General features: G+C 42.0%; 1 protein-coding gene and 1 long non-coding RNA gene across 3 annotated transcripts in view; both read left to right on the top strand.

Moving 5' to 3' along the window:
* LOC146966839 (uncharacterized) overlaps positions 1-623 on the top strand; it is an 11,579-nt gene extending 10,956 nt beyond the window's left edge. Inside the window, exon 3 of the long non-coding RNA XR_015034504.1 lies at positions 430-623. This is a non-coding gene — a long non-coding RNA (uncharacterized LOC146966839). The remainder of the gene's footprint in view (positions 1-429) is intronic.
* A 2,544-nt stretch (positions 624-3,167) lies between these two features.
* and1 (actinodin1) lies at positions 3,168-10,150 on the top strand. Of its 2 annotated transcripts, none has more exons than XM_085763245.1 (7): positions 3,168-3,330; positions 3,920-4,015; positions 6,670-6,714; positions 7,011-7,156; positions 7,812-8,219; positions 8,325-8,579; positions 8,675-10,150. In XM_085763245.1, the coding sequence occupies exons 2-7, from the start codon at positions 3,943-3,945 to the stop codon at positions 9,698-9,700; spliced, it is 1,953 nt and encodes a 650-aa protein (XP_085619371.1). In that variant the 5' UTR covers positions 3,168-3,330; positions 3,920-3,942; the 3' UTR covers positions 9,701-10,150. The 2 variants fall into 2 exon arrangements, with proteins under 2 accessions (XP_085619371.1, XP_085619372.1); XM_085763246.1 differs by lacking the exon at positions 3,168-3,330 and adding an exon at positions 3,465-3,692.
* Positions 10,151-25,775: the final 15,625 nt, after the last annotated feature.

Raw genomic sequence — 25,775 nt, 5'->3', positions numbered from 1 at the left:
TATTTAAGACTTATATATTAACACAAACATTCTGCTTACTTCTGCTTTAAGCTCCAGGGGAAAGCCTACAGGCTATTTGTTGATGTCTAATCTTTTTTAATTAGTATCATGATCATTTCTTGTCTAATGATGGGTAGGTTTTTTCTGTTTGTTTTTCTACCTCAGTTGTCCTCGGGTACTTTGCAGTAATGTGGACTGCATGTCTACAGCTCCCATATGCTTCAGCACAAACAAACAAAAGTCAAAGGCAGATAAAAGGACCCACCACACAGCATATGTTGTGAGAAGATTTAACCGGTTCAAACTCAAGCCAGAGTCAAAAAAGTCGTTGTATAATTGCATAATTAGCAGAGAATGTAGGAGTTTTGGGAAACAGCTGCACTAATTCTAACCCTGTGCTCTTCCTCCTTGTCTCTTTTCCATCTGCAGACTTTGAGGATCTTTTCGATGACGATGACCTACAGTGATGACGTCTCACACCAGAACGATTGTGTAGATAAAAAAAAAAGAAAAACTGTGAAGATGGGCTTATTTTCTCTCACTTGTACAGCCCCTCCCCCCTCCCTCCCTCCATGTCACTCACCACTATACTGAAATAAAGCCTTTTTTGCTGTCAATGTGAACCAGGTGTCTGTGAATTGTGAGAATCCCTTACATTCCAGCTTTAGAGAAAATTATGAGTATGGTTTTGGCGGCGTCGTGTTTGAATCTGCACCCTTGACTGGATTGTAGGTTTGCGGCCACTGCGAAACACCTGTTAGCTAACGTAATTACATACAAGATACAGTGTTAACATGAGCGCTAAATGTTCAGTTAGGGCACGACGGGACAGGAAAAGGGGCTGCAAAAAAATGTGGAAATGCTAAAGAGCTACAAGAGAAAATAAAGAATTCAGGTGCAGACTCCGGCAGTAAAAAGTCTTGCTGTCAGGTCGGCAGTAACAGTCAATATATTGATCGAGTCAGGTGTCATAAAAAAGAGGAAAATGGAAAAGCATTTGATTTTCCCTGTAAGGTTAGAGTCATGTCTTATCCGCCTCAGCCGTCTTCAGATACTTGTTCTGACTTTCAGATGAGCTTTGCGGTTTTTGTTTCTCCGTTTTTTTGGATTTTCCATGAGATGATGCAGGCTGGCATAAGCCAGCTGCATGTGTAGGTGTTAAAAGACAAAGGCTGTTTGAAATCTGCAGCAACATTTGCACATGAGAGTTGTAAACCACCGAAACAGATCTGCAAACATGCTGCCACAAACATCCCCTTCTGGTTTTTAGGCTTTACGTGAGATTGTGGCCGCAGGGATTTGCTCCCATTCAGCTGCAAGAGCATTAGTGAGGTAAGGTGCTGGCGTCGGGGCGATAAAACCTGGCTCACAGTTGGCGGCGTTCCTGTTCATCCCGGAGGTGTTAGATGGAGGGTTTGAGGTCGAGCAGACCAGACACTCAACGAACTGTCGCCGTGATTTCTTTATGGACCTCACTTTGTCCACAGAGGCCTTGTCACGTCCTCCACCTTCACCAGGTGGAGGGACATCATGAAATATCACTGAGTGGGCACATTCTCATTCATCTTCTTACCAACTGTGATTCTAAATTAACAGTTGGGTGCGAAATTACAACAATTTTGGTTATTTTAAGGTCTCAAAGATCAGATGGAATCATGTGCGTCCATACACCAATCAGATTATTGATTCAGCTTCCTGAGCTGTTCACCCATGGTCAGGTAAATCCGATCAAACCACGCCCACACAGTCCTGATTAAAGCCGATTAGCTGAAATTAAAGTAGCTCAACATTTTTGGCAAACATGCTTTTGCCTTTTTGCCAGGTTAGATGCAGATGTTGGTACCAGTCTCACATCTGTACCTCCGATACTAAACTCCGGTCTTTAGCTTGTAAACTTAACTGAGCACAATCAGCAGGAAACAGCCTGAAGAACGTCTCGCTCCCTCTAAGGGTTTCCTGCTTACCGACAAATAATTCTAGTTTACGTTGACGACTAAATATCTTAATTATAGGTTACATGATGTGACAAAAGCAAAACACAAAAAAACAAAAACAAGGTTTCAGTGGTTTTAAGATTCCTCAAGTCACAGCCAGTCACTGGACACAGCCCAGACTATAATAAACAGCTCCACAAAGTAAAGTGACTTTACTTTAACAAGATTGGAGTTCCAACTCCAAGTCATACTGCCATAAATCCAAATATACAAGAATAAAGGTGTCCTCTCTCTGAACTACTATAAACTAATGTTTAAAATCTAATTCTGACTTCAAAAAAGAGATGATTTACATTCAGCTAAATCACATTTAATGTGTTCTTTTTTTAGTAAAAAATCCCCAATTCTTGATAAACTAATCAAACCTCCTCATAAACCGGCCTAGACGCAAACCTCATAAGACCACAGACTGTCAGGATTGAATTATCCAGTCACATGTCATGTGGTGATGTTGCATCATACATCATCACATCGCAGCTATATGGCCTTTTTTTTTTTTGTAGAAAAGCACTAAAATCGCTGCCGATGTGTACATGTGCGTCTTACAAGGCTTAGCATGCCTGAACACAGTTAAAGTGAGGAGGAAACTGTAGATTATCAAATTCCTCATGTGTAGACCAGCTGTCCCCATATGTGTGTGTGTGTGTGTGTGTGTGTTCAGGTTAAGACAGAAGCTGTGGTTTGGCCCTCACTACCGTCTCTGAGAAGTGCTTATGTGGCACCTCGGCTCCCCTTCATTTCCCCCCTCGTGTTTTCTTTCTTCTTTCTATTCTTCTATCTCGCTCCAGAGTTAGTGAAACACCTTCAAACCAGATTCAGAGTCTTAAATTTCACTTTGAATGAAATCTGTTTGTTAAATAAAAAAAAGAGAAAAAAGAAAAGAAAACATCACTTGAGGCAACATCTCGCTCTGTTTCTCCACGTCTCTACCTCCTAACTCCTTCCAAACCCTCCCACCCTCTTTCTCTTTTCCTGTCCTTAATTACGGTGCCTGCGATTGGACCAAAACCTCAGAACGTCGCAGCCAATCAGGCGTCTTTGTTGAGGTGGCCCTTGACCCCCTCAGGTGGTCCCTGTGTGCGTTTTCCTGTGTTGAGCGTTAATGAGTACTTGTTGCGTGTGTCAGAGATGATGGGCTCGGTTTAAAACCTTGCGGGGTCCCTTCGTTTAGGGCAGTCTGTCAGAGGGGTCGCAGGGACAGGGTGCACCGGGAATCTCTACAACATACACACACACTCACACACAAACACACATTTAGTGTTCCAGATTCATCTGGCCCGTTGCTTGGAGTCCACATCTGGATCCGCAGACAGCCGTGTCCATAGGATAACCGCAGGTAAGACGCCAACGAAACCAAACAAACTATTTTGGTTTGTGTTTGTGGGTGTGCTTCAGTAGATTTAGGTGCTTACCCCGGAGATTCAAGTTCAGGTTAATGTCAAGTTTGTGCCGTTGAAAAACACCTGGTTCAGTTTTTCAAAGACAAACCAGCCGGGAGCCGTGTGGCAGCATGTTTGTTTAAAAGCCTCTCCATTTAGAGTTCACTTCCAAACTGCAGGGGTCACTTCACCGTCTCTCCAGGTGAACACTAGTGCTGCTCTGGGCTCTCAGCCTGTGATTGGAGTGGAAATTTAAACACTTTACAACAGCAATTTGTGAGGTTTGCAGGTCCGTCTGCACTGCCAGACACTCTTGCAGGTAATCAAATGTCTTTTCGAGCTCCTGCGCTGGGATCTGTTTTCTAGAAATTTCATTTAACTACCCTGGCTAGATGAACTTCAACCCTGTACTCTAGCAATAATCAAGGAGGTTGTGTGCATACTATATAGGTAGAATCTCTAGCTGCAATTGTGTTGTGCTAAAAGTTGCCGGTACTAAAATAACTGAGTGGGATGTTTTAGAGTAAGATATTTTTGTGTTCACAGGAGAGAAGGAGGTGTGAGAAGCCATGGCTGGAAGAAGGAGAACCAGTTTCTCCGGTGTGTTCGTCACCGCGGTGCTGGCTGTGATGCTGCTGCCTGGTGAGTACGGGTGGGGGGGCAGAAATGACATATGGTATCACATAACCAAGGTCAGCATGTCCAATATCTGTACAGTATCTAAAGTAAATATAAATGGCTGTTTAAACTAAAGTTTCACTTCCTTTACTGAGATAAAATTAATAATACAACACTAAATATGAATTAATACTAGTGAATACTATATCAGTGCATTGTACTAAGTAAAAGTAGGAATTTGGGCACAGTGAGTGTGGTAGAGATGAAAGTCATTTTAATTGTTTTATGTGGCAGGTTTAATTTAGGACAGCAACTGATTAATTTTAATCCTCTGTATAATATTGATATTTTTTTTCCAATTAACAGTCTAATCAAGCTTATAAAATGACAATTATAATTGAACAGTAGACGTCTTCAGTTAAAACAGAACTTCATGTTATTAAAGCTGGAATCAGGTGATCTGGAGTTGACATTTTTCTTCACATGATGATTTTTCAGTTGCAATTACATGTTCTGTTGACCCACCAATCATGTGATTGAATGTTAAACTTCCATTCTTAGGCAATCCGTAACTACACTTTTCAGACTGTTAAACTAAATGCGACCAGACAAACTAAGCTCATTTGTTCATTATAACATGTTTTCATTTTCAGAGTTAATTGAGAATAAAAGACACAGTGTTATGTTCAAATATGACTCATTCAAATTCTGACTCTTACAGAGATGATAAAAATGTCAATTATTATGTCTGAACCTTATCACAGACCCTGCTGTAATTTACCTTTTTTTCCCCTATTACTATTACTTTTTCCAACAAAATTATATGTTACTCGTCTTTTTTTGTGTTAATTGTATCTACCGTATTTAAAGACACAGAAAGATGAGCTTATGCAAGATTTTTGAATGAACTGCTGGATGTGCAGAACCGCACAAAAGTTAAGATTAAAAGGAGCGTGATTGTGAAATTTCAGTACCATAATCAGGATACTGTAATTTCACACTATTCACAATGCGGCTGAACTGCTAAATGATGCAATCACGTTGTTGATGACGACATTCATGCCACAGTGATTCCAATCAGTTTTCTGTCTTCACCTCAAAGCTGCGCTGTGTAGAGGTGAGAGGTCAAAATCCTAAAAATATCTACACATATCATGTTTTTATTAAGCAAAGAAAAACAGTTGGTTCTCTGGAAGGTTTTAACAAGTGCTGTAGGAAATAAGCAGCTAAAATTGGTTATTCAAACACTGTTGCATAGGTTAATCTGAAGCATATTTGGGGATCACATTATTTTGTATGTAAAACCTTGATCCTCAGAGAATTGATTGCTATAGTGGAATAAAAAGCACAGCAAGCTCCTCCTCTGTTTGCTCTCAAGCTTCATTGTTACCCTGCATCTTTAAAGCTCTTTACAAATAAATTTCACTTGACTTGAAGCTTCACAACCTCCAACTCAAGGTCTTGTTTCTTTGGGCCAAGGGTTAGTTGGAGCGCTAAGGGTTTGTGCCCTTCAGCGGTTCATGGACATGGACCCACTCATCTCTACATCCTCACCAACAGTGGCTGTAACTCATCTGTGCGCTGTGTATATCATAATCTGGCTCTCTAATACAGCCCGTGGTGTTCATATATCATCTATATGACAGGTAGCTGCTCCGCCACCTGTTTCCACTCTGCTGTCGACACGGCTCATCTTTCCCTTTTAAAATGGTTTTTAAAGTCACACTGTTAAAAAAAGGCGAGGAAAAAGAGGAGTAGTAATCAAGGGAGTTTTTTCTTTCATCATTCCCGCTCCTGTAAAAAATTAGTACCTGTCAGCATCATCTCCTCTTCTTGACTCTTAAAGCGCTGCTGTTTCCAGATGTGCCAGACTCTACTTTACGAGCTCATAAAAATAAGAAAGAAAACAGTGGAGCGGATACACTGAGGCAGCATCATTTAACCCACCATCCTCTTCCTTCTTTACCACATCACTCCATCACCTCAGGTCACCTTCACTTCTTCTGCCTTTTATTCCTTCCTGATTCATCGCTTTGCTTGCCACTCTTCCTCTCTGAACCTAGACCCCACAGAGAACATCACTGACTACTCTACTAGAGATTATCAAAACTTTTCTAAATCAGGAGGATTGATGTTTTTCCACTTCTCTCATGCGCCACGTAACCCTGAATTATCCCCTCTGGATCAGTCTTTTTTAAAGCCGTCGTCTGTTCCCACTCTCACTCTTCACCTCCTCTTCCTCTCCTTCTGTAAGGCATTAACACCTTTTCCCTGGAGAGATGAAAGAAACCTGGAGCAGAGCTGAATCCGCTCTTCCCTCGGCTGCATGCGGGGTCAAACGGTGCACGCGCTGTACACATGCCTGCGCCCACGCACACAAGTGCGCACGCAGCTCTTTGAAAACGCAGCATGGGGTTTGATGTTACAGGCTCACCTATAAAATCTACAAAGAGCTGCAGTCGCCAGAGCTTCAGGCAGAGCCAATTACCTCTGCCCCGTTTAATGAATGATATCGGCCTCCGAGTGTTTGAGGTTTAATGTCATATTATCACATTTGTATTCACGGCGCATTTCAAAAGTCAGACTAGATGGAGTAAGCAATTTCCAGGATTTAATCTTGACTTCAGCAACTTTTTGATTTTACATCTGGTTTTGTTTTTCTCTGATCACCTTTGCAGCTTTCTTGTCTGCTGGACCAATTGGGCAAAAGGCCAAAGGAGATGGTAAATATGTGTTTTTGTACACGTTGGTGTTTCTTTTTTTTGGCGTTTTGACAGGCCTTTTGACCATGAAATGAGTTCATGAAAGCATTGCTCCAGCTGGCATCAATACTTAACCTTATTATTGGTATCTAACATGATACTTTATGAAGGCTTATATCTAACCTCAAATTATATCAAAGTTTTAGCCCTTGTCATAAACTTTTACAGTCACTTTAAAGTTGTTGAATGTGGTGTCCAAGGGAGTCTGAAAACCCTGGGATCAACTCTACCTTCCCTCTTGTCTTTCCTGCCCTCAGTGGGAGAGAGCATCCAAGAGAAGGCGGAGGTGGCGGCAGCACACAGGAGGCTGATCCGCAACCGCAGGAACATCAGCTGGTACAAGCAGCACTCTGACTTCTGGAACTGGTACAAGTTCTTCACTGAAAATGGCAACCAGGAGGCAGTGAGTAAAAATATGCTAAAAAATACTACATCCCACATTTATCCAACGTATTAAAGTGGCACATCTCCTAAAACACAAAAAGGTTTCCAATATCACAGACGGTTAAAATGGAAATTTTCTTAAAGGGGTTAGCTAAAATTGCTCCCGGCCAGTAGGTGTCGCACTCACACTCGCTCCAACCTTCACTGGTTGCCAGGTATGCCGGGAGCGGCTAGTAGCTAAAGCTAACCGTATTTAGAAGCAACTGTTAACAGTGGCTGAAGACACATCTGAATAATTTCACACTAACTCACCTGCAGACGAACCAGACAAACCCGCAGCATCACCCCTGCACCGGCAACGTTACAATACCGGCTGACCGTTAGCATTAGCATTAGCACGATGCCATTTCTCCACAGAGCTATCATGATCTGGCCCCCCCTGAGCTCCGCTCACCCCTGATTGTTTTGATTAGTAGGCCTACCTTCTGTTTGTGTCACTGTTTGATTGAGTCAGTTGTAACTAATAAAAATTCAAGTTAGCATTTCCATGAAGTGTATTTGGCCCTAAAAAAAATTGGGTGGAGTATCAATTGCTGTATTTGTGCACAATTATGTCCATACTCATGGTGTCTAAATCAACTCCCCAGTAAAGCTGCTGTCTCCTCCCGTCTCAGGTTCAGGAGATGGACCGCATCTACCTGGCCTACCTCCAGAACAAGAACCGTGCTGAGTCACGTCGCTCCTACAAGGCCTACCTGAGCCACCTGGGGGACATCTACAAATCTTGTGCTGACTCTGACGATCCCAACTGCGTGGCCTCCTACACCAGCAGGCCCAAGCCCGAACCACCCAAACCTGCACCTGTCAAAACCTGTGACCCGACCAAGGATGCTTACTGCCTGTATGCTGCTTTGGTCCAGGGCAAGAGCCCCTACCTGCCCCTGGTGCTGCCAGCTGCCGCCCCTGCCCCAGCTCCAGTGAAGGCCCCAGCCCCTCAGTATGTCCGCTCTGCTGCCCCGGCAAAGGACCCTCAGTCTGGGTATTACTACTATGCTCCATCTGCAGTGCCTCTCCTTTCCAAGGTATACTATCAAGTGCAGTATCAGTCTAACTTATTGAATTAAGAGAACTGTAACAAAACAAGATGAAAGATGATCTATGACTATACATTTTTTTTCATGGTTCAGGAGCAGAAGGCTGAGCTGCTGCGTATCTGCTCCGCTGAAGACGTTGAGTGTCTGCAGTACCACATGAGAGCTGCCTATGGACACACACCCTCCGCTGGACCTCTGCCTTCCTATGCCCACCTGGGCTGTGATCCCAAGAAAGACCCCAAGTGCAAACCCAAGCTGGTGCAGAAAGCCCCCTCTGGTCGCTATCTGCAGTACCCCAACTGTGATCCTGTCAGGGATCCTTTCTGTGCCTATGCTGCCTCCCTCGTGGTATGCTTTGATTATATATTGATTAGCTCAAGTTCATCCTCTGCTTTCTGTTGCTATGACTTTCATGATGAAAGTTGTTTTCTCTGTTCCCCCAGGCACCCCGTGCTCCCAACCCCCCTGCGCCCGCTGGCCCTGGATCCTGCAACCCTCTTTTTGAAGACGGCTGCAACCCTCTCACCGCCACAAGATTTGCCTCTCCCCCAGAGTCATACAAGAACGAGGAGACCGATGAAGCTGCCGCCATTCGCGCCGCCCCTCCCCCCGCAGAGCAGAACAACGATCCCTATGCCATGTTTAGGGATGCGTATGCTAACGCTCATGCTAACAGGGTTTCTGATCCTTATGCTATGTTCCGCCAGGCCAGCGTCCCAGCTACTCCTGCACCTACCGACCCATATGCTCTTATCCGCAGATACATGGCCCATGCTCAAGCTAATGACCGATATGCTCCGCGCATGGAGGCTGCTCCAGAGCCTAACCCCAATGATCCTTTCTCTGCAATGCGTGAGGCAGCAGCTGCCATGCATCGCCGTGGCCCTTCTAACCCCAGGCAGCAGTTCCCGTTTTCCGTCCCCAACTTTGAGGAGCCTGCCCAGGAGGAGCGCCACCCGCTGGGCCCCCCAGGTAAGACCAAGGAGGGCTACGACTGCTTCATCGGCTATGACCGTGACTGCTTCCCAGTGAAGCCCAACGAGCCTCGCTCCGGAGTTCACCGTCGCATCCCGTACCCCGCCGAGGCATACGAGCCCCACGTGAACGCCGACGGCACCCGAAAAGGAGTCCTGGAGCCTGACAACCCCCACTGCGACCCTGAGTACGACAGGGACTGCCGCCTGCGCCGCCGCGAGCCTGAGCAGGCCCACCCTGAGGCCCTGCCCGAGCACCACGACGAGGAGGACCACGGCCGGGGGGCGGCGGAGAGCGAGCAGCAGCCGGAGCAGCAGGAGCAGGACCAGTACGAGACGGAGCCCTACCAGAGTGGCCAGGAGGAGCCTCACATGCCCTACCAGCCACTCTCACAGGGTATGCCCACCCTGCAGGACATACTGAGGCGCTACGGAGACCAGTTCCCCGAGCAGGATGAGCACAGAGCTTATGCGGACGACTACCGCAAGAAATAAACATGCAAACACTCTCATGCATGCAGATGGACATGAACACGCAGTCCCGTGCATTCTTGTAGCTTAGCCCATGACCGTCTCACGCAGTGCACAACCAGTCCAAACTGGACCAGTTATGGGACACATGAGAAGTCAATGGACCCAGTGCGCAAGTACATGCACGTACATCCACACATAGCTTCCAGCTGTAGGAGCGCACTCAGCTTTCTGAGTTTGCTCCGACAATGTTTTCATCTCTTTAGCTGCTTCAGATCTGTTGCTTTGGCTTTTCTACCTTCCACCTCAAACCTCCTCGATCCACTCGAATGTGTAATGACTTCTCAACGCTCAGCTTCGCTTCTATATTTACGCATCTCACGTTTTTTACTTTGTTTGTTGCTTTTTGTCAGTGATGGATTATGTAAAGTTTTTTTCATTTTGAATGTTCTAATAAAAAGCTCTTGAAAGCTGTTCTTTGAATTTCATTGACTGAACCCTTGAACTCTGACTCAACTTGATTGAGTTGACCAGTCCATTGATGCAACATGAGGCAACCATCAGCATATTTTTCACCCTCCCTATCTGATCAATGCAAGCATCTTTCTAACTCCTCCAGTTTGTATTGTAAGGATTGTGCTATACTTTTACAGTCCCCAAACCCCAGCTTGAATCTATTTTCAATGTAGCTTGGAGCTGAAAAATATTTTCTCACTTAGCGCTACAAAAGATCAGGCAGTGTGGTGCTTCTCGTAAATTGGCTTATGTTTAAAACTTAATCAAAACATCTACTGCATGCAACTTCTTCCAGTCTACTGTCCATTTGAGTGGAAAGACCAGAAAGAAAAACATGTCTTTTTCTATTTTGGACTTTAAGTCTGGAATTAATTTGGATTTAAGCTTAATTTAGCTTATACTTTTGAATGAATATCTCATATAATACCCTCTGTTGCCACTTAAAGAGAAGAACTCTGCATCACTTCTCTCTGCAGAAGATGAGTTTTTGAAACTGCAGATAAATCTTTGATTTATGGCTTAATAATGGTGAAACTCAGTGTGTGATGTATGAAAGTAAACAGATAAAACAAACAATGAGGTATCCCAACAGGATGAATGTTTTCCCTCCCCTCTCCATCCATTGATTTTCAGGTTCTCTTGTCAGCCACGTCAAACAACACTCAAACCTCCGCTGATGGGGCAAGGTCTTGTTTTGAAAGGGCTTTCTCTGGCCCTGCTCTTCTTCTTGCCCTCCTTCGACTTCCATCTTTTGACACACTGGTTCTCTCAGTCAGCTCCAAACACAAGCAGCCTGAGGAGGGTCGGAGAGAGCAGAGGCTTGACTCTATTGATCCAACAGCTCTCAAACACAGAAGCAGCAGCTGCCATTCAGAGGTCCAGAGGGAGGCTCATGCAGGGCTTTGAAAGAAAACTTAATACTTTATACTACTAAAAGACTTCACCATAGTTAGGGACTGTTCGTTATTTATCATCAGTGCCACCGGAGGGATTCACGGGACTTTTTTTTTTTTTTTACATGACCCCCCTGTCGGAGTCAGTAAATTTTAACATGACCCTGCATAAGCCTTATCAAAAGATACATGACCCCCCCCCCCAGCCATCAAGTACGTGACATCGCATCCACGTAGCGCGTGACACTACATTATTTCATTTTGACAACCATGTCTCATCACCATGCCATTTATCAGCTGTTATTAAAACCCAACTCATCAATAACAGAATCGCGATTTTGGACCAGCTCACATTACACAACAAACCATTAACAATTAATCCACACTCAAACCGAAGCAACAATAATGTGAACTGCACTCAACAACGTATTACAAGGTTTACGACAGATATGACAGACAACTCTGTGTGTGTGTGTGTGTGTGTGTGTGTGTGTGTGTGTGTGTGTGTGTGTGTGTGTGTGTGTGTGTGTGTGCGCGTGTGCGTGTGCGTGTGTGCGTGTGTGTGTAAGAAAGAGAGGGAAAGAGAGAGAGAAGTAGATAAAACCTGCTAGCTGCTAGCTGTTAGCTACCGTAGCTCAGGCGTCGGTCTCCCGTCAGGTAAAAGCTGCCGTTTATTCCTCAAATGAAGCTCATTAAGTTGAGCCTCTCCGGTACAGTTATCCATCACTGCTGTTGAATTAGCCGCTAAACTGCTGGACGCTAAAACCGAGGGGGGGGGGGCGTCTGTGTGTTTACAATTCACGAAAGCAACGTGAACGTACGTGCCGCTCAGACTTAGTAGAGTTACGCAATGAGGCAGCGTAGCCTCTGTATGGTACTGAAGTTAAACTCACTCACCCATAAAAAACGTGCTAAGCCGCGGGCAGAACCCTTTTTGAGTTCTTGGCGAAGCGGTTAGCATCGTCGCCTGCCGTGCGGGAGACCCGGGTTCGAACCCCACTCAGGGCAGATCAGAACATTATAAAATAACGTTGTGATTTGGGCCGTTGCTCTCATTGCCATCAGTGCTTGCAGCTTAGAAATGTCCCGTTTTTGTTTTGTTTTTATTTTTTGCGGGCATTGCAGTGTCCTCCAGACAAAATGTTGAATGACCCCCCCTTGCTGACCTTTTTTTTTTAGTGGACCCACCCCTCAACAAAGAATATTATGACATGACCCCCCCCCATTTTCCTCCGGTGGCCCATTCCATAAATAACGAACGGTCCCTTATCATCATCACTCTGGATCCATACAGGAGAGATACCTGGGAAATAAAAAACAGTGCTGTTAAGACACTGAAGACACTGAAAAACTACTACTAGCTACTAATGCTACTGAGGAAAAAAATATCTTTAAAAAAAATATCTTTAAAGCAGAAGTAAGTGATATATTTGTGTTAATATAAGTCTTAAATAGTTATATCTTCCGACAGCAATCACTTACATAGAGTGTTTGGACTGAAACACGGGTCTGTCAGTCACTCTGCTCTGCTCTGAGCCGAGGAGAAAACATTTATCGTATCCTACAGTTTTTATCCAATGAGGAGAGAGAACGGCATGCAGGGCTGTGTGTGCAGCCAAGGGACGCCGTGAATGTGGTGACGTAGGGACGAGGACTGTTATGGTGCGTTCAAGGAAACTCGTAACTCGTGTTTTTCCGACCTGTGAAGTCGTACCAGTTCGATCTGGTACGAGTTCACCGGTCGGAAGTTACGAGTGGCCGTTATAGTGCACATTCACAGGTAAAACAGGTCGGAAAAACACGAGTGGGTTGCCTGGAACGCTACAAAATCGTAAGTTGTGACTTGAAGCTGTAATTTACGGTTTCAAAAGCCTGCCTGGAACGCAGCACCAAAGACGGTTTATAAACCAAGACCTTTCATGACGAGTCAGCTTCCTGTATGCATGTCACGTGGGCTTCTGCACGGCCACGCCCCTTTAGAGAGACCAGAGGCAGCTTGGAGTGTATTGATTCCTATGGGACAATTTAATGTGAACACCGATTATGGTCGGGCCTTTCTCCCCACGGTCACTGAAGCAAATTTTGGACTCATTTTTCACAAGCCACATCTCTTCTGAACAGTTTGACACCAAAATGGTAATTTTCAGACGGAGAGATCCGGAGAAAATCCACTTTGTTCAAGACCTGTCTCTGTCTCTACGACACACTCTCGCGAGATTTGGCACAGATCTCCTAGGCAACGTCAAACAAACGGCCGCGAACTCCCGTGAAAATGATTTAAATTATTTTTGGCATGCTAAATATTACTGTTAGTAGTGTAAATATTTAATGTTATCATAAGAAAATATAAATATCTCACCTTCATCTACCTACAAATTGTATAAATCCACACACACACGATCACAGACGAGGTGGTGACGGTTGGCCACGCCCACTTAGAGAGACAGGAAGTGTATACCATTTCATATCATTAGAGCAGACACTCATGGAGTATCTTTCCATTTATTGAATATCTTTGGCAGCACTAGCCAAAACGACCGGATCGCTTACTTCTGCTTTAATAACTTTAATTCCTCCTCTTGGTATCTATAGGGCAGAACACGTACTGGACTGGTTGGGCCAAAATGAGTCAATATAAACCATATTACTCATTTACTGGGTCATTCCTTTCTTTTTGCCTTGATAATGAAAACTACTAATACTAATACTGCTACTTAGACTGATACTTTTGAAATAACAATAAATATCATCAAGTTACATTACATAAAAATCATTATTTATTGTAAGAGTTTTCTGTAAAAAAAAGTTATGAATACAAAATACTGTTGAGTTGAGTCAGTTTTTTATTTATACAGCACCAAGTCACAACACAAGTTGTCAAGGCACTTTTCAAACAAAGCAGCACTTGACTGTTTTCTTTACAAAGATTGATTATAGAGACCCAACAGTTGTGACCATGAGCGAGCACTTGGCAACAGTGGCAAGGACAAACTTCCTTTAAAGAGGCAGAAACCTCCAGCGGAGCTGAACTCAGGGAGGCTGGCCATCTGCCTCGGCCAGTTGGCCAAAGAGGAAGAGAGACAGCACTGTAATTGAAGGGAGGACCACTATTTAATGTAAACGGTAATAATGAGAAATGACATAGCCTCCACACCTGCCTCCAAGTCAGGCGTGGAGGCACAGCTTGGTATAATTAATGTTAAACATCATGAAAAACCATTAGCGACCAGTGAACTGTCTGTTTGTACAGTGTTGCCTGAAGCAGGTAAAACACCAGAGAAAAATCATCATTTCATCCCCTGGGCACAAAATATGTGGGAGCAATTGGCTGGTCTCCATAATATTGATGAAATTAATTTTAATATGAAGATGGCAAAACTTTGTAACTAAAGTTGATGAAGTTTTTTCTCATACCAAATGTGTGTTTGATTGCAAGACTTATCTGAATATTTAATGTTATCTTCTTATTAGAAATTTAATGATCAGATTAATCAGTTTATGTTTTTTTCTTTCTTTCTTGTGAATGATGAGCCATGGACTCCTTCAACTAAAAACTCTGAGGTTACTGACATTTTATTTAGTCACTGTAGAATTGTTTGTTGTGTTTTTTTCACCTTGCATGTTGCATACATGTTGTATAGGCAGTGCTGGGGTATCATGATTTGATTTCATATTAGTTTTGATTTTCAAGTTCGCAAAATTGTTAGTGTCTCTTCATATTATCCTATAATGACATACCGGCGCTCAACATGTATTTCACAATGACGGAGTGAAAATGAATCAACAACCACTTGGGTATAAACTAACCTAACAGGCTGTTCAGCTGTGGATAAGCACCTCAATACCTTTGTCACTCTGCATGTAGGCCTACAACCCATTCATTCTAATAGATGTGATACAATGTGAAAAACATGTACAATCATGTTTAAAGGACGTGCAGTCAGCTCAACTGTACTTATTAAAGTGTGTTCAGGTGAAAGAGTTGGTTAGCAAGTCAGCAAAATTGCAGCTACTGATGGATGACTGGGTTTGCTGCTAATTTACATTACAATCATGAAGGTTTGTCATTTTTCTACTGGAAAAGACAGCACAACGCTGTTGCTACACCTTGGCCAATGGAATACATTTATCAGTATTTACCTGATCGGCTTTTACTTAGATTATACTGCAGTGTTAGAAGCAGCTGTGGGTAAGGATAAATTTGCTGGAATGACTAATTGGGAATCATGGCAGTTAAATCCTTTACGCGTATTGTGGTCTCAGTTTTAATTGTTTAGCATCCTCATCACTCTGTGCTGCATAAGCCTCCACTGCCAAGAGGGATCACAGGACTGGCTCTTCATTAGAGCTGCTATTTCCTGTAAAACCTGTTGAAAATGTTTTTTTTCTGTTTGTTATAAACTAATTATGGTGAATCTAAAATGACAGAGAAGAACAGAAGAAGAACAAGAACAAGCTCTTAATCTTTTATTCCATTATCTGGCAGAGTAGTGCAGTTGTGGAAATGCCAGTCCAACCGTGGATGAGATGAAGATACTGTATATTCAAGAAAAGTCAAATCTGTCAGCAAATGACCTTAAACAACAAAAGATGAGGGAAAAGTTTGAACAGCTCTAACGTTTCTCAAGACAACATGTGCTCACATGATGGACACACTCTGGTGTTTAGACAGCGGGTAGGCTACTCTCTTATAACTTGACTCTTTCAGAGAGCAGGATCAAAACATTTAAATGCTAGAGAGCTGGATGGAAAAAATGTGCTTTTTCCAGTCATAAATTAAGACTTTGACTTATTGATGTGAAGAGTAATATTTATGGCAACACCTGTAGCCTGCAAACATCCCTATTAATGTGGATCTTAATATAATATACCGTAAACTATTATAAAAAACATAATGTTAAAATATTGTTATATAAAAATCAATGTAATTGAAAACCCCTAGTAGGTTTTCCAGCGTGGAGCTACAAGACGTTTCCAGGTAGACATGACAAATTGGGAACTGCAGCAGATCTGGAAGCCTGAGAAATGCGACGTCCTTGTTGTCATCCTCCCTCCTCCCACTGCTACTGTCTTTTGTTGTATTTCCACAGGGTTAGAAACACACACATGTGCCTGTGTTCTAAATCTGAGCCCTGCGATTATGTTTTCTGTCATTTTCATCCTGGATCTCTTTGATGTCTTCATTTTTAGGTTAGCTGTGGGAAAAGCCCCCAGCACCATGCCAAGGAGTTACTGTATTTGCTTTCCACTGCAAGTGAACTCATGACTGCAGGTTATTGATTTGTCTCCTTTTCTTTTCACAGAGCTGCTTATCTTCTGTTTTCTTCCCTTCCATTTATCAGATTGAAGGATATTGTGTCTCTATGAAATTTAGAGATAATATCTGAAAATGAGTGCAGTTTATCTTGAAAATGTAAGAAAGTGAATACAGACACAAAGTGGGGCTTTATTACTCCAGATTACTCCACTGGATATTTTTTAGTGACCTATGATAAACCTATGACACTCACTTCCGCATTGAGAAATTGTCGGTCAGCCTTCAACTGCTGCTTGAGCTTGAGGTAGCATGATTGACCAGTGGAAGTGCAAAGTGAATTAAGGTCAATGGCACTGGAGGAAACATTGGCAGCCATGTTTGAGCCACAGGTGCAGAGAGCACAGTTCTTTACTGTAATGACAGACTGGTATCAGAATTTCTTGTCACATATCTTTGGAGCTATGCTCAACAAATACAAAGGTTCTTCCAGCAACCCATCAATCCAAGAACATGAAAAATGTTTTCAAGCTTTAATAACACTGCTGTCATTTTTTGTTCAATTATGTGTCTGATCTTTAAATTAGCTTCCTCTGACTGACTGCCACATAATTCCTAATTGTCTGCACCGCCAGGCTCTGCAGCCGCACAAATTCATTGGACTATATCATCTTTAGGGTTAGTTTTATGTGACACGAATGTACTATAGGATTTGTTGTCACAGTCTATAAACATACTCTTACAGTACAGTAATTGTCTCATTGTTTTTAGATGATGATAAGTAGAGAATAATCATGTTCATCCATGTTCAATATAACCAAATGTAAATGCTTTGTAAATACTTTAGGGTTTTGCTATCAGTCCTTGAAAAGCAAGTTCCATGTCTTAAAAATGCACAGACAGTCATGATATAGCTATGTACATAATATCATATCCACATCCAAAATGAATAAGTCTGTAATATTTAAGAAGTTGTGATCTTCTGAAGGCTTCGGCTCCAGTTCTTAGACACATAAACTAGACAAATAGCGAAAACAGGAAAGATAAGAAAAGAGGAAAGAAAACCAACCATGACTGGTGGTGTTTTACAGTCACCTCAGGGGAACCACTTTGATTAAAAGCCTGTATGCACAGAATGAGACGACTATTATTCTTAATGTCAGGGAATCTAATATTAAAACCCCACTAGTTTGCTCAGAGGAGTTAGAATAAGGCTGTCAACACATGCTAATGTGATGTTACTGTCCTTAAGAGACAGCAGTGACAGACAATCAATCAAGCTGATGCAGTTCAGACCACTTATTGTGTGCAGGTAATAAAGACCTACGTTTTTTATGGCTTTTACAGTAAAGGCACAACATGAAAGCTGTGCTTCTATTCTCATCTTTTGATAATAACGATGGGAAAACCTCACGAAAAATAAAAACAATACCAGTATCTATTAAAATATCCTTGATTAATACATGTAACAGTGAAAAGGGGCAGAAAGCAAAAGAGAGAACAAGAGATCACAGTGCTGCCAAAGAAGTCCAGGGGCCTGTGTCTTTACATACAGTATGTGTTCAGATTCCTGCAGGGGACACAGACAATAAAAAGAAACAAATCAAAGAGAAAACAGCATGAGACAAAGTCCATCTGACTGAGTGAAGAAGTGAGTGATAGTGAGAGAGAGAGAAAGAATGAGAGAAGGGGGAGGGAGAGAGAGAGAGGGAGAGAGACAGTGTGAGTGTAGGGGGTATGATTTTGTCAGCAGCTGGAGGCCGACTGATTCAGATATAATTAGGAGTGAGGATCTCTTTCTTTCTCTCTCTCACACACACACACACACACACACACACACACACACACACACACACACACACACACACACACACACACACACTCCTACACGCACACTCCTACACACACGCACAGTCAACAGCTGGGACTCCCTCTTGTGGTGCAGGGGAGGACAACGTGCACGTCAGTCACTCCCGATGCTGTCAACACACATCAAAGCTGATTATGTGTTGTGTAGACTAACAATAGATTACACTGTCACACTAATGACTCTTCATCTTTTACACCTCTGTCCTGTCATTAGCTGTGCAAAGACTCATTATTTACAGCAGGACAGTGAGGGAACTCACAGTCCATAGCTGTACCTGTATCCTGTACTTACCAGCCGCTGTTTGGGAAAGGTCAGGTGAGTCCCTATTAACACTATTTACATAAGATTGTACTGCTTTCATTTGTATTGCTGATAGTTAGTCTGGGAATATAAAACCCAACAGGTGGAGGAGGGAAGACGGATATGGCTATTTCCTGGAGGCAGCATGTGAATTAGTGTGAATGTGAGCTCACAAAAACCCCAGTGGGGAAAAAAGGGTTTAAAGAAATAGAAAGGAAACAGAGAGAAAAGAGACTAGAGTTGGTGAAGAGCAGGATTTCACAGAAATAGAGACAGCAGGCAAGCACAGTGCAGAAATATTCCAGCACACGTCACTGGCGATGACAGGGGCGCCATGATGTGAAGGAGAGAAAAAAACGGCCTTGAATTATTGCTGACCTCTGTTCACCCCCGTCTCTGTGAGTCAGGGAGGTAGTGTATATCTGTCATACAGAAGCGCCACTGTCCTGTTTGGTCACAGGTTGTTAGCGCAGGTTAGAGCTGTGTTGTGATGATCCTGTTGCCGGTGGAAGACCTTAAAGGTCACACAGGACATAAAGCCCTTTTTAAATCCTGATTGAATGAAGTTCCTCATTAGTCCCGAGGAGTATCATCAGTTTAACCGGGGTCAGAGACACTGTACTGCAACAGGCAAAGAAAAAGTCACCGGAAATAAAACCTTTTTGAGTTGACTTTTTTTTTCTGGGGACCATGAATATCAGCCCTATAACAATAACAGCAATAACCCTGGTACATCACACCAAAATCTGGTTTGTCCACATCTTTGAAGCAGCTCAACAGTGTAATGAGTGTATATGAAAAAGGACTGATTTTGGATTCAAACTGAAGAATAACAAAAAAAACAAAAAACAAACTCAACAGTCTCAAAAAGCTGCCAAACTTATTTTGTGAGTTAGAAAATAGAATGAGCCATTACTCACTTCAAAAACATGGCAAACATCATTAGTGCTGACAAGTGTGCAGTCAGTTTTTCTAATGTGGGCGTAAACTCAAAAGAAAGTTGTTCCAACTTTTTTTTGGAAGCAATTAAAAACAATAAAAACTCACTCACTTGTGGTCTTTTTGTTTGGATGAAAACTCATTTCCTCAGATTGAATTTAATACATCTGAGACTGAACGGTTTCGTCTAACAAGCATCAAGAAACCTTCAGAACGCTCCAGAGGTGGTGCAGATGTTAGCTCATGTGTCACTGTGGCGCCCATGGATGTGTGTTGCAGCCCCCTGTGTGCATCGCCGCTGCACGCACATCCATCTCCACTCACAGTAGAAGAGGTCAGACGAAAACAGCGACTCAGCGATTTTCGGAGGCAGATTTACACTGGCTCTATAGATCTGAAGGATTAGACTGAAGAAGAGAAGAGTCCACAATATTAACGCGAGAGGATTTGTCTTTATGAGTTCATATCCTCTGTTCATTTCCTGTCCCCTTGCTGTGGTAACTTTCTCGCAGCTCGGCTTTGCTCTTGACTCAAAGTCACCTGCAGAATCAATGAAGATGAGTCACTGCCTAACACTCCACACTTCCACTTGTGCACACTTCTCTTAGTTGGTTGTGGTGAAAACTTTTGATGCACTGAGAGGTAGAATGTGCTTTCCTGATTATTACTATTCACCCCAAAGTGGTGATCTTATTTTAAATTCGACTTATTCTCAATTTCCCAGAGTGAGATATGATATATTCCAGCTAAAGGGGGAGTTGTGTTTGGTTTTGTGCGGGGGCAGCGAGTGTCAGACTTCTGCTAATGGAGGTTGAATTCACTCATTATATTATTAAAATTGTTTGACCCAAAATTGTCTGTCCAAACAAATGTAATGCTTTAATAGTGGCAATTTGTGTCCTTTTTTTTCTCTCTTATGCACCGTGGGCTTTTTCTTACTGAAGACACTGGATCTTTTCTCTTTCTAGTTCAGTCATTAAGGCTCTTTCTTCTTGTTCCCTGAGGAAACAGAAAATGTTTTAACAAGGACAAGGAAGAGAAAAACTGTAGAGAGAGACGCAGACAAAAAGAGTGACAGAGAGCGAGAGATAGAGAGGGAGCGGTAGGATGGGGGTCGTCTTATCATTATGAAGCAGGGTCGCTCAGAGACAAAAAAAAAAAGCCCCATGAACTAATTTCATACCAAATTTACATGAAAATTACCAGTAATTACTTGGGAGATATTTAATATGTTGGAGACAATTACGCAATCCACATGCAGACATTATTATGTAAATGCAATTTTGTTTCTGTTTCCCAATGTGGCACACACACTGCACACACACACAAAGCTCATCTGGTTGTTGAGGCTTGAAAAACAAACCAAGAAGAAGTTTTGAGAGTTTTTCCAGGGCCAGATGCCTCACACACACACACACACACACACACACACACACACACACACACACACACACACACACACTCCTCTGTGTTTGCTGTCCTCATTCTGAGTGCCTTTGTTTCCTCTTGTCACTGTTGAACTTGGTGATTAGTTGGATCCTGCGTCGCGCGTCGCTCGAGGGCCACGGCTCTTCAGAAGGCGAACGACGTGATGGGGAGCGGTCGCCAGGCGACAACCGGCGACAGGTCGTCATGGCAACCTTGGTGTGATAGATGTGCCCGACTCCCCGCTGTCGCCTTGGCGATGCTCTGGTGTTTATCTTGCTATCCTTCGCCGTGAGCACTCATTCATCATGGTGCCGCTCACAGGGGGCGCATCCCTCGCTAACAGCGCGTCTGATTAAATATTAATCACTTTATAAAACACTCGCCAGCCAGGTGTGTACCAGGTGTGTAGTGTTAGGCCTATGTGTTTGTGTGTTCCTTCCTGCACCAAAGTGTGTGTTGGTGTTTTTTCCACCTCCTATAGTCCAGTCTGGTCATGATTGTTCATCCATTAGCTATCCAAACTTAGATTTATCTGAGAACTGCTTCCTTGGTGTTTGTCCCTTTCCACATTTAATTAGCCAGCAGCCAATGAATAGCACTCTGTGAGAAATGAATCTGAGGGGTGAAGTGGAGCATTCCTTTTTCTCAACACTGATCAAAAAGAATAAATGTCTCAGTCTGAATATGTGTGTCTGAAATGTGTTGGTCCGTTTATGTCTGTGCATGTTTGCCAAACTTTTCATGTTTGGCCATGAAGCTGTGCCATCTGGAGCCACAATGCCTCAGGTTTGTGTGTGTGTGTGTGTGTGTGTGTGTGTGTGTGTGTGTGGAGAGTGGAGAGCAGCTGTTTAAAACAGCAACAGATGGTTCCTCCTCCTCTCTCCCGAGGCCCTTCACATTTACCCCACGATAGAGAGAGACACAGAGAGAGGAAAAATAGATTGTTATTTAAACAGTTATTATAGAGGAACAATAAGAGAAACTTCACATTAGCTGCAGCCTTTGTCACACAGCCCTCAGACTTCAGTTTATTTCATACATTGATTTTAAGATGTTACCAATTTAACATTTTCAAGTATTTATCAACAGGATTCCAGATGAGTGGTTTCATTTACAGAGGTGAGGTGAACTTGAGGAGAGGAAGAAGCTTTCACTTTCATATGGAAATGTATTTTTAGCTACTTGCTTTTATGTGAATCTTCAAACAATGCTTAGAAAAACAATGGAAGACTGTCTTTATTTCTTTTCTTTAAAACCTTGTGAACAGACTTACACTAGGCTACAGTCTGTACTTCCAATAAGCTGGCCTGCTCTCTCTGCTTTCCCTATATGGCCCAGCCTGCCCAGGGTGGATGTTGTAATGATGCTATGTAAAGCCCTTTGAGAAAAAAATATTTGTAAAAATGGGCTTTATGAATCAACTCACTTTGCCTTGCCTACAGTTGTGCTTTTATATTTATTTTTTTAAAGAGGCAAGTCTGGTTACCTGTCCGCTGTTTTGCTAACCCTCCTCCCAGCCATTTGCATTTGTTTTCAAGAAGGTCTGTGAGAAAGCAATATGGAGTAGTTGATAATGGTATACAGTATGTAATACTGCGTTACGATGTGTATATTATTTTGTGGAGTCTTATCTGTCATAAACAAGAGGTTACAGGGCACATTTGTGCTGGTGCCACTGAGACGAGAGCTGGGACACGGGGTCAGAGGCTCTGATCTTGCAGGGTTAGTTTTCAGCCAAGTCATACTACGTGGAAGGCAGATAGCCTCCGTTCTCCCTCGTAACAAGTTATAAGTCATTTATTTACCCATCACAATTACTCCGTAGCTGTTTAATTAAGGTAATAATGTAACAAAGTTGGTAAAAAATCCTGCATAGAGATGCAGAAACCAATGTTTGCTTTCTGATGGGGTCTCATCTGTCACAACATGTTTCTCTACTAAAGGTTAAACTTTCAATAACAATGCCACCTCGATGCCGGTCCACACAAAGAAATCTGTGTTTTTACTTTTTGTCCTTGTTCATAGTATTTTCTGCAACTTATACAACCAACTACCAAGCAAACAATCTGCCTCCAGTTTACACTGACAAATACACACACACACACCAAGTGTATGGAAGGATGATGTGTGTTTTCAGGCGTGTCAGTATGGATAGAGATTATTTCTTATACAGAGCTCAGACACTCGCCAGATGGAAATAGTTTTTTTCTATTTAAGATGTTGTTTTAAAATGAAAGCAATTAGTGTGGATTATGTTTCATCAGGACAAACATGATGTGTCTGTGTTTACTGCAAACATACCAACAGTATCAAGGGGAAAGGGCGGGTCTATGTGACTTTATCAGGTCATCGCCCCAGTGTATACCATTTCTGTAACACTTTATTTGACGCCTATCTCTATAGCACATATAACCAGACTTATAATGAGTTATAATGCAGTTATAGCACTGTATAACTATAATTATAAACATTCATAAATGATCATAATGCTTTATAACAATAATCATAACACACTATAAAGCATTTTATCATGATTTATAAGGTCAGGTATTATAATACATTATAACTGTTAGTAACTCGCTGACAATGCCCACATCGATAATGCATTATAAATATAGTTAGAATGTGTTATAATTGGTTTAGACATGTATAATTATCATTATAAACACTCATAAATGATCATAAGACTTTATAACAATAAGCATAACACATCACAGAACATTGTATAATGGCTTATAAGGTCAAGTATTATAATAGAGTTATAATGCTCTATGATGTGTTATGCTTATTGTTATAAAGTCTTATGATCATTTATGTGTGTTTACAATGATAGTTATACACATTTATAAGCCAATTATAACACATTATAACTATATTTATAATGCATTATCGATGTGGGCATTGTCAGTGAGTTACTAACAGTTGTAATGTATTATAATACCTGACCTTATAAGTCATGATAAAATGCTTTATAGTGTGTTATGATTATTGTTATAAAGCATTATGATCATTTATGAGTGTTTATAATTATAGTTATACAGTGCTATAACTGCATTATAACTCATTATAAGTATGGTTATAATGCCTTATAGAGATAGGCGTCAAGTAAAGTGTTACCAAGATTTCGGCATAAGTTCAACTTTTCATCTCACATGTTTGTTTCTTCATCACTGAAATGAATGAACTCACTCAGCTGAGGAGTGTACTGGATGGAGGGTGGAGTGCGTCACAAATTGTCCTCATATATTCAGGCTGATGTCCGCCTTGTTTTGGCCTCGTGCCACAGGTCGTTGTCATGTTGTTGACATGTAAATCTGAACACCCCTCTCAAGTGGTGCAGAATGATCTCAAGGCTGCAGCTGTCCAGATGTTGTCATCTTGCTCATGCCTGTGTATTAACATGACTACATCCAATCCAGACTGCAAGAAGCATTGCAGAAATATTACAAGTTTTAACCGACTTTTATCTAAAAGTTGCTTTTTCATTGAGTTGTCATCATGTTTTAAATAAAGATCCCATCTAAGGGCTTTACTGAACTGAACATTTCCTCTGCAGTGACTGAAAACAACTGGCACTACCATCTAAATGGCAGTGGTCTGAGGTTTCACACAAAGCACTTTATAGAGCAAAACAAAAACAAATTTAATTTTTTGTCCTGACAAAAACCAGGTCCCTCTCATTTCCTGAATAATCGGCATTGATGCTGGAAGCCTCATGCTGCTGGGATGTGTTTCTGCATCAGGGACTGGGGAAGAAAAACACAAAGCACTTCAGAGGGTTGTTAGGATTTACATTTCAACATGACAACGACCTGAAGCACAAGGGCAAAACAAGGCGGATATCAGTCTGAATATATGAGGGCAATCTGTCATGCGCTCTAACCTCCATTCAACTTAGACTGTGTTATAACTGAAAGGAAAAGCTGGATGCTTTTAATAATACGAACAAATAGAGCCCTTTCATGCAGGATGTTTTTGTAACTATGCAAAATAAGTGTGTCATAAAAATGTCTAGAAATTAGTGTCACACAGATCAAGTAAAACTAACGACGAGGCAATCAGACAGTCTAACAAAGACGTGATCCCAAGGTTTGCAGCTGAAAACTACCTTTGTAAACCTGTAAAATAAATTCAGGCTGAAAGAGAAACTGTGAAAAAAAGAGCTTTTGTGAACATTTGTCTATACATTTCCCATATTGTGTGTGAGGCTGAAGTACAAATGTTTGACCCTGCCTCAGTTGGAGGACAGATGGTTCTTTATTTAGTTTTCTGATTTCCTTTTCTACTCATGCACAAAGGTGAATTTGTCATACTGGTTTATTTTTCAGGTGAAAACAAGAATAACTCACACTCCACTCTGACATTTAAGACTGAAAAAGCAGCAAAACACCAAAATTGATCATGGAGATAATCCTTAAGTGCATCGTTATTTTGTTGTTTGTCTATTTTGTCTTTATCTGAATCCCAGGATACAAAGTGCATCTGTGATCATATCTGCAGAGACAAATTGTAAACAAATAGACTAAACAGCACAGGTCTGAAAATGCCTTCAGTTTAGTAGCTTGTTGTGGAGTGCCAAATATGTCAAGATCAAAATAAAACATTTCTTTCATTTGCACTTTTAGGTTCAAAAATGTTAGGAAAGAGTCCATCACTGTCTTTTAGTGGTTTATTTAGTGGTAGTATAAGAAAAACACCTGCTGCTTTAAAACAGATGACATTGCTCAACTCCCTGAAAACAAACCACAACCCACTTCAAGAAGAGAGAGAAAGAGAAAATCTACAACCTACTTGAGAAAAGGCAACATTAGCCGTGGATCCATCATGGTGTGAGGATAGTAGTTGCTGCATTTTATTTCTCATCTGTTATCTATAGAATGAAAAACATGCTGTAAATTA

Source organism: Trachurus japonicus, chromosome 20 (assembly GCF_045865225.1).
Source record: "Trachurus japonicus isolate A0001 chromosome 20, Traja_1.0".
NCBI lineage: Eukaryota > Metazoa > Chordata > Actinopteri > Carangiformes > Carangidae > Trachurus > Trachurus japonicus.
The sequence above is the reverse complement of the archived record's forward strand: the minus strand, read 5'-3'. Positions and strand labels throughout refer to the sequence as shown.